The sequence below is a fragment of the Rhododendron vialii genome, chromosome 2a (genome assembly GCF_030253575.1).
Source record: "Rhododendron vialii isolate Sample 1 chromosome 2a, ASM3025357v1".
NCBI classification, from domain to species: Eukaryota; Viridiplantae; Streptophyta; class Magnoliopsida; order Ericales; family Ericaceae; genus Rhododendron; species Rhododendron vialii.
The window spans coordinates 35,041,437-35,051,144 of NC_080558.1; the positions used below are offsets into that span (position 1 = coordinate 35,041,437).

General features: G+C 37.6%; 2 protein-coding genes across 3 annotated transcripts in view; one reads left to right on the top strand and one right to left on the bottom strand.

The window, feature by feature from the left end:
* Positions 1-2,792, top strand: part of LOC131315551 (uncharacterized) — a 24,311-nt gene extending 21,519 nt beyond the window's left edge. The window contains exon 13 of the transcript XR_009196815.1: positions 2,433-2,792. The gene's annotated coding sequence lies outside the window, so the exon portion shown is untranslated. The remainder of the gene's footprint in view (positions 1-2,432) is intronic.
* The window catches only part of LOC131315550 (sucrose-phosphate synthase 4), a 10,498-nt gene extending 2,867 nt beyond the window's left edge, over positions 1-7,631 (bottom strand). The window contains exons 1-7 of one of the 2 annotated variants that reach the window (XM_058344658.1): positions 7,107-7,631; positions 4,493-4,582; positions 2,413-2,636; positions 1,675-1,738; positions 1,274-1,473; positions 254-734; positions 45-176 (exon numbers count right to left, since the gene is read on the bottom strand). In XM_058344658.1, the coding sequence (XP_058200641.1) occupies positions 45-176; positions 254-734; positions 1,274-1,473; positions 1,675-1,738; positions 2,413-2,636; positions 4,493-4,582; positions 7,107-7,427 (1,512 nt within the window). In that variant the 5' untranslated portion in view covers positions 7,428-7,631. The remainder of the gene's footprint in view (positions 1-44; positions 177-253; positions 735-1,273; positions 1,474-1,674; positions 1,739-2,412; positions 2,637-4,492; positions 4,583-7,106) is intronic. The other variant, XM_058344659.1, reaches the window with a different exon arrangement.
* Between the last annotated feature and the right edge of the window lie 2,077 nt (positions 7,632-9,708).

Below are 9,708 nucleotides of genomic sequence, written 5' to 3' on the forward strand. Positions count from 1 at the left end.
TGACTGATACTATATGCAAGTATGGAAAGAAAAGGGTGCCTGACCTCGGACCATATCAGAGGCATGTGCCTTTTATTTTGAGTCTTATTGGAGTCAATCAACAACGTTAGATCTCCATCACCTTCCAGTGAATCTTGTGGTGTGACATAGCTGAAGTCCATGCCTGGTGGTATAACCTGGTTTCGTGAATGATCAGGATAAAGAACTCATGCTTAGGTTATGAGAATAAGAAAGAAAACGAGATTGTGCATACCACCATCCTTGGCATGTACCGCCCATGGCAACTCACACCACGCCTTCTCCTAACCCTAAGCTTCCTCTCCAATTTGATATCAAATCCATCGTACAAACCCCATTGCTCATCGATCTCTTGCCTAGTGCTAGTTACCACCATTTCAGCAGCATCCAACCCCATCTCTTCGGCTTCTATCCTCCTCATTATCTTGTACATTGAGTTTATGTCCTCCCTCGACAACCTCCCTTGTTTAAGTAATTGTTCAAACTTGTTCCGCCCCAAGGAGTGTCCTGTTAGCACCATTGGCACATTCAAGGCCCCGGACAAATGTGCTGCAACCTCTCCTGCATCAGCATAGTGACCATGAATCACATAAGGCCATGTCGTCTTTCCCCCATCAACTTGTTCCCCTAGAACGCTTGACATGTTGACGATGTGACTGAGAGCCCCGTCAACAAATTCAGGTATGTAAGGCCATAGTGACTCTTTTTGAATGTACCTGTTGCCAGGGTGTTTTCAAAGTTAGATACACGTTTTGGGTATATTGGAGAGCTCTAGGAGTGGGACGAACTTGATGAGAAGGTTTTGTATTAGTTACATAAACTCCATAATAGTGATAAAAGTTACGTGTGGATTAAACTTAGGCCATGTTTGGAACTTGTGGAATGGGAAGAGAAAGTAAGTGGGAGATGAATTTTTGGATAACTATTAAATTCTCACTTTAGGTCTTTCAAAAGAACAAGACATCAAAAGAGAACAGAATGGCTCCCTTTCCTTATTCTAAGAAAGACGAAAATTAAAATGAAAAGGTAACTTGCCAAAAAAAAAAAAGAAAAGCGAAAGAGAAAGAGAAGGCAGGAAAACTTCAGAGGTAAATAACGCTCTACTTATTTCAGGATTTTTCTTTGCACTAACAAACAAGGAACCAAACAAGGGAATGGTGGAAAATTATTAGTTTTATTTCCTCTCTATTTCTTTCCTTAGTTTCTGAAGACACCCTAATAGATTAGAGAAATGAGCGCAAGTATATGTGATTACTTATCGCAAGGTCCACATGGGATCCGAATGATGTAGGCACCACAACTACCAGTGCCGTCGGGTGGGCACGACAGCATTTCAATGGGCTCACCATAGCTACAGTCGACCTCTGATGAGGTGATTTGTCTTGTCAGAAGGTCTACACGATAGACACCTTTCATATTCGCTAGTGCTCGAGCAAGCTCTACGACATACTTCACCTGGGACATACATACAAATTGTAAGCAATGTGTAGAAAGAAATGCAAAAGTGGGACAGTTATGGGTATGGTAATTATTAAGTGTAGCTCATTGGTGGGAATCAATGGAATAATTTTAAGGGCTTGGTCTTCGATAGCGATAGCGATAGCGATAGCAATAGCGATAGCGTTTGAATGTTGCATACTGTTACCGTGTTACTACCTGACCACCAGTATCTGAATCTCTCCCGAGTTCCATATTTTCTCCACGCACCAACCCATGCAAACTACATAAAAGGATAAGCATGATATCAAACTCGGAGCCACTCTATTGCAATCACCATCTCTGCATATACTTCTTTTGTGACTCATGCTTTGTTTCCTTTTATTTGGTCAATTACAGAAATATTCGTTTTTTGTTTGGAGAATATAATTTCATTCTTCACTAACCTTAACAGAACAAAGAATCGAAAATAGCAGAAGGAAATTCGCGTCATTGACTCATGGATGAAATTAGAAACTTCATAACTGTAGCGTACAATTGCATGTACACATTTATTGTTGTGAATAGTTCCACAGCGTAATGAACATTTCTTCAATTATAGACCATTCATCATCCTAAGTAATTTGTTTACAGATTATAGGCCACTTAGAAATAAGTGAATTATTTTGATACTTTGAACCGCAGAGGAGGTACGTAGTGATAGAACTGCAGAAAAACTGTTGTAAGACAACTAGGAAAATGCTGGTGCCATGACTCAAACAGTCAAACTTGCTATGCACTTAATTTCCACATCTTTTGCGTGTTTCTTTGTCTCCTATATTTTGACCATTCATTCTAGTTCCATGTTCTGTACAACCGATTTGTTTATTATATGACACGATTGTATTAATTCTTATTTCTTATGTTAGCTTGTATTTGGATTGTAAATAAACCTACATAACATGATACGCGCAGTACCTGATCAGGACAATATATAGGTGTCTAGGTTTGTCGTCATCAGACCATATTTGCATGTCCGAGTTGATTCTTGAAATTTTGTCCGGTGGAGACTCAGCCTGATTAGCATCGCTCTTCTCCTTCTCACCTTCAGAAAGCTCAGAAAGGTCTTCTGCGGCATCATTACGACCTCTTTCAATCTCAATTCTTCGTTTCATAAGTTTTTGTGCATCATCCCAAGCTATCTGCAAAGACGGTATATAAGTTTTCTTGTCATGTTTCATGCCTTAAAAACCTACTACCTTAATTGCTTGTGCTTTTTTTTGTTTTTGTTTGTGTTATTATAGCTAGTTTGCTGGTTTATCACATTAGTGAAACCCAATTTTGGCATTTTTTGTTTATTTTGGTGGCTAAGCTACCTATTGATAGTGATCATCAAGCAAGGATGGAGCCAGAGGGTGGTGACAACATTTAAAAAAAACCCTACTTTTACATGGGGAAAAAAATTTATAACAAAAAAAAATTTAGATTGTGTATATTCGCTCTCCCTAAGCAAAAATTTGGCTTTGTCTCTGTCATCAGGTATTGAAACTTCCACTACCACTTTACTCTTTCATTTTGTAACTAGAGTAGCTTTTCTTGTGATTCTGTGGTCAACTCCCTGGAAAAGGTTTAGGGATCTCAGAAAGCAAAGGAAAGAAAATGTAGGCCCTTTTGTCTAGGGTTTAGGCACTTTCAGGGGATTTCAGTGTTTCATTAATTAGAGGAAACCTTGTGGGAATTGCTTTTTATTTTCTAGACCTAGAGGTAAAAAGCCCTTTTGTTTTTGGAGGAAAAATGTTTTAGGCAGAAGCATCTTTTACGTTTCAAAATCTACAATTCTATTTAATAAACTAAAATGACAACATTAAAGAAACAATACATACATAAACCTACTAAAAAGAATTTCATTTGTCATCAATCAAATAATAATTTAGTCCCTCCCTTTCGGGTTCTAATGGAGCGGTCGGCGTTGGCTCCCACCATGGCCGTCATTGGGCAGCCCGGTTCTCACTTAACAGCTTGGTGCAGCTTTCACGACAGTTTGGATTTGCTGGTTTCGGTCTTCTTCACCGTGGGTGGCTGTGGTGGCTTGGTGGATGTCGGTGGTGAATTTTGGCAGTGGTGGTTGCGCTGTCTGTGGCAGGTGGAGGCGGTTCTTGGGTTAGGTTTAAGGTTTTCTTTTGGGTTGGGCTTTCATTGTTGTATTTAGGCTTTTAGGCCTTTTGGGTTTTCTGTGCTGTTTATTGTGTATTTGGGTTTATTTGGCCCTTAGGTGTTGCATTGGGCTCGTCCCTTTGCTTTAGTTCCAACTTTGGGAAAATGATGGCCCATGACGTATTTTGATAATTAATAAAATGTTATTTTGCCGTTAAAAAAAAAAGAATAAAAAAGTTCAATTTTTTTTCCCCGTTCTCCGATTAAACTAGAACAACTCAGCCTAGAAATTGTTCGACATAAATTACGAGTGAAAAATACACAAGTATTAGACATGGAATCGAACATATGCAAAACTGCTTTATAAAAAGTAACATTATCGCTATCAATGATATCCCTCATGTTTTTGTGTGGACGGTTTATTTGATGGGCTACACAAATTTAAATTAAGGCTATGTTTGGATGCCGGTAATCTTCAGTAGGAATACTAATTTGATTTCCTCAATATCAGAGTAATTTTATTCCGATGTTTGGATTAATTCAGTATTCTTATTCGAGAATCAGTTGTTTTAGAAATTTACTAAGTTCAAACGTCTCCCTTTTATGGATTGAGCCATGAATTTAGGATTACTCAAGGGATGGGAGAAATCGACTTTTTAGTTTGAGAATGTGATTCCTAGCTAAATGTGTTATCAGGAGTCATATTCTTATTTTAGTCCGTTCCAAACGTAGGAATAAACGAAATATAGCATCGCATTTCTAATCCTTCTCAAGATTAATGACATCCAAAATGAGCTAGTAATGAATATGGAATCGACCTGTAAAGCCGTCCGGTCCACGTGATTCTATTCCAATATATCCTTATAAACACAAACACACAGGGGGGAGAGAGATAGATAGAGACCTGCTTCTTTTTACGGGCGAGATGCCAAATACGCCAGCACATATTCTCAAGTCTGTTGTTGCGTTCACGAGAATTCCTTGTTGCTATTACCTGTCACATTCAATTGTGTACACCATCAACTCACGTTACTTACCCAAAAAAACCAAAAACAAAATTAAACACCGTCACATGTTTTTTTCCCCCCCATTTATGACTGAGGAACTGTCCTACAGTTAGGCTAGTATATGAACCCGACTATGTAACGCAAACCTCTTGGGTGTGTTACACTGTCGCATGTTATTTCCCACTTTCATTTCTTTTTGCATAGTAATCGAAGCTTGTATGTACTAGTAATAGATTTACTGTTTTGGATTGAAAAGTCCCTTTTTCTATGGTGACAACAGAGAGTGTTCGGACCAGTTAGCGCGGCTCCAACCGTAATTGAAAATTTAAAAGTTGATCTGGTTGCGCATATATATACGTTTATAAGTGTGCAGATACTTACAATACATATAAATATATTTTTTTTTGAAAGACGACCAAGAACATGGGCTGTTAACTATGGGCGGGCCGATGGTATATATAAAAAGTTCAGAGTTTTTTTCGAAAACATCTCGTCTTAAGTTAATTTTTTTTCTTTTGATCATGTTTTTTTTTATACTTTTTAAATTTATCTCATTAAGACAAATGATAATCCAAAATCGTAAATTTAATAAAAATTGAGAAAAAAACGACAAAAAAGAAAACATTCGTTTAATTTATGGGAAACACCCCTTAAACGTTTTTCCTTTTCGTTTTTTAAGTACAAATTTGGTGTATATCATTGAATTCTTTCTTTTACTTGTTCTTCTCACTATCTCACTACGAATTAGTTTCCCACAGGAATTAGTCTTTCTTTCTTTCTTTCTTTCTTTTTTTTCAGTAGAGTGATAAAGGAATTCAACTCAAAAGAGTTCGCAAAAATTCAACTCAACTGGATTGGCAACAACTCAATCAAAAAGTTAGATTTTGTTCTATCCACTTCTAATTAAACCCAAGAATTAGAATTTTTATCAAATGCTTTCCGCTACTTGATAACTCGAATGAGCTAAATTTTTGCATGGTCTTCTAACAAATGATTTTATACAAAGTAATAGCGGTACTTCTGATTACCGAATCGGAAACCTGCAACATGACATATACCTCACCGGATGTGGGTAAAGTTATTCTCATCGAAGGCGAGGGACGTGAACGAAATTGTTCTCCCTTAAGCATCAATTTTGGCATATTAATATCCACATTAATGGTGCCTCTCTTTTCCAGTAGGTCAAGTAACATTATGAAATTCTCAGCTTATATATTCGAGGATCCACTTTGAGGTGGATGGAACTTTTTTCTATTTGACTATGGTTAAAGTGTTACCTCCAAGGCTCCAACGGATCGCTTTTACTTAGAAATTGCCTACCTTGGGTTTATGTTAATTGTAAATTAACTTTATGATGTATTTGTATGCCAAAACAATTTTTGTTAATATCAAAACTCTAGTGTATATAAGAGTCTTTTACCTTATATACGGTACACGTTTTTATTTTATTTTATGCATACAGACTTCGACATTAACGAAAATAGTTTTGGCATTAACAAAACTCTCTGTATCAAACTCTTTGTATGAAGTTCTTCATGAGAAGCAAAAAACAAAACAAAATCAGAGGGTTGATTGAGAAGGAGATTTTACAAGCATGTTAACCATGGAATCTCTTTGGTATAATTAACTTGGTTTTAACACCCCCAAGCCAACTGATCAGGTAGCCTGAAGCTCTTTTTTCTGTGTCTTTTGTATTTTAAATTTTTCTAAGTATAGAGGAGAGGACGACCAACGTGTGATAATCCTCTTTTTTTTCTTCTACCTATTGCGGAGCCGGACAGGAGGGGAGATTTTCTTAGTGTGATGTGTCCCAAGAGTTGTTCACAAGAAGAATTGAACCTAAGACCTTAGGAGGAACCAAACCCCTAAGTCCCATGCCAAAATTACTTGGCCAACCCTTTGTTGACAAGATCGAGGAAAGATTACAAAAATGTGACCACTTTTCTACCATTTTTCCCAAAACCAATTGGTGTTAGGGAGAGTTTCAATTAAGGTTTTTATGACATTCGATATCGCACCCACAAGTTTGTTTTTAGAGCGGTCACAGAGAGTGACATTGTGTAACCAATCTATGGGTACACTTCCAACAACCTCTCGCTCACGATGACGCTCCTGCAACTCAAACCCATGATTGCTTGGCTTTGGTACTACTTATCGGACCGCTTTTTCACCATCTCTCCTAATTAAACCAATTGGTATTAGGGAGGGCTTCAATTTGAATCTTTTATAACATTCGACACCGCATTCGAAAGTTTGGTTTAAGAGCGATCGCAGAGAGTGACATTGTGTAACCAAATCTATGGGGGCACTCCGGGCCCAACAGCTCTTGACTGTAATACCTCTTTGCTAACCTGGGTAATTAACACCCCCAAAGCCAACGTACTGATCAAATAGCACAAAGCTCTTTATTTATTTATTTTTATTTCTAAATTTTGTGTGAATGGAAAATATACAATTCAATATCAATAATATTGACTGCAACTAAACCTAGGGAAGTATGTACGTACGTACCTTAATCCATGTCCTGTGGAGGTCAGACTCATCAAAGGAATTAACAACTTCTTCAACAAAGTACTTAATGGGACTGATGAGCTTCTGAGGATCATTCACTTCCTTATCTTTGTGATCTTCATCACCAATACTAGTACTATCGAATCCTTGATCAATTTTCAGTTTTGTCTCTTCAATCCCTTTTGTTATATTACTACCACTAATTATATTCTTCACCCCAAAAATATTGTTGCTGCTGCTGCTGCTGCTTTTGCTACTATTATTTCCGACGTCCAAAATCGCCTCCAAATACCCATTTATCCACTCGTTCCCTGCAGCCATCTCTCTCCCTTCCCGCCCCGTTCTTTTCAACAGCTAATTTTGATATTCAGTTATATGAAGTGTACTCAAAGATAATAATATCATGCCAACACAAACACACAGAGAGAGAGAGAGAGAGAGAGAGAGAGAGAGAGAGAGAGAGAGAGAGAGAGAGAGAGAGAGAGAGAGAGAGAGTATGGTTTCGGGGATTTGCAGTTCGAAACCGAGTTGAAAAAAGGCTAAGTTGGCCACCTTTTAAAGGCCAAGATTTACAGTTTTAGAAATTGGAATAAAAATGAAAAATATTCGAAACTAATTTGTAACTAGAATTGTGGATGGGGGGTACCGGGTACTGGTGGCTTTTGGTTGGTTGTCTTTTCTTTTCTTCGTGGGGGTCTATCAGCCAGGCATATGCTTATTCTTCTACTAGTATTGTTCTCTCCACATGCAGTCCACACACAATAGTTAACTCTTAACACTTTTTCCATTTTTCTTCCGTGGAAGGATGCTAAAATTCGTGTTGCTTGAGGCAAAAAGACTACAATGGCGGTCGCTTTATGCCTCTAAAATTTTGCCAGGAACAAGGGCTCCCACAGTTGGGTACAAATTATATAGATCATTATAGTACTGTCAAATGTGGCCTTTTAGTTTGTTAAATTAATCTATCATAGGTTTACTGCTGAAAGCAGCTGACTCATAGGAAGAATTTGAAGAAGCAACTGGTGGAGTTGTTTGTGGATGCCTTTCAGTCTTAACCTTTTTCCTTGTATTCAGTATTTTCACTGGATGTAAGCTTATCTTTGCCTTATATTTGCTTCATGTAAGTCATGCATGTAACTTATATGTGGCATGGACCTCTATCTCGATGTACCCTTTGTCGAGTTTTAATAAAATTTTGTTGTCGATAAAAAAAAAAACTGGTGAGTGGTTTGAATTTTGACGGAACAATTTTTTCTATGCACCTATAGTCTTTTACGTAACAGAATTGTTTTTTTTTTTTTTTGAACGGCGTAATAGAATTGTTTTTGCCATGTACCTCAAGTCTTTTGCTTAGATAAGTTTAATTTTTATTGCCGTTCAAAAAAAAAAAAAGTTCACTTTTTATTGGTATAGATTACACGAAGTCACAACAACATTTTTCGTTTCTTTTTTAAATTGGCCTATTTTGTTTTCGTTTTTTTGTCAAAACCATTTACTTTTTCTATGCATCTATGATAGAATTAAAAAAAAAAAATACTAGAGAAGGTATATATATGTTTAACCTGTAGTAGGCTTTTGGACAAATACGACTTAATTTATTTATTTTGTAGTTTTTCCATTCCTCTCTTGATATTTGATTTGTTAAGTTTTTCGATCAGATCACCTTTTCAACAATTTAGATGATAACAAATAGTGTGATTAACCATGCGTATATTGTTGGGTGGAGGAGTATTGATCACACACTTATAATGTATGAAACTCACAAGAGAATTGCACAAACACACTCACATATATTGAACTCATTCAATCTGAAAATAACATACAAAGAGGAGGAATTTCTCTCTCTGTAACTCTCTTATTCTCTTACTCCACTCACACTTTCTCTCTCAATACAACCTGTATTTTATAGAGGAACTCATACAATTGTTCATAGCCATGCGAGGCTTCCAAGTCTTCAAGCGTGGGCTGCCAATTCCACGAATTCGGCTGAGCCTCATCCATTCCACAAAGTCCACAAAGGCTGCCAATAATTAAGATTAAATCCACAAACCCAATCAAGCTTACTGTTTATTTCAACATCCCCCCTTAAGCTTGATTCTCAGAGATTCTTCATTCCAAGCATTGTCTTCATTTTGACGAACGCTTCATGTTTGAGGGGCTTCGTAAAGATATCTGCTGTTTGATCATATGTCCTGCAAGAAACTAACTCCACTTCCTTTGCTTTTACATGCTCTCTGATGAAGTGGTAGCGGGTATCGATGTGCTTGCTTCTTTCATGATGAGTCGGGTTCTTTGCAAGCGCAACTGCAGAGCGGTTGTCGACATAGATCTCTGTGGGCAATTTTTGCAGAAAGCCCAAGTGCTTCAGCACATTCCTTAACCATATAGCATGACAGACAGCTGAGTTAGCGGCAACATACTCAGCTTCACAAGATGACAATGTCACAATCGCTTGCTTCTTGGATGTCCAAGTGAAGGCAGTATCTCCAATGAAGAAAACGAACCCTGTTGTGCTCTTCCTTTCATCCAAGTCTCTTCCCCAATCGCTATCTGAATAGCCGGAAAGATTCAGGTCACCGCCTGACTGATAGAATAGTCCGTC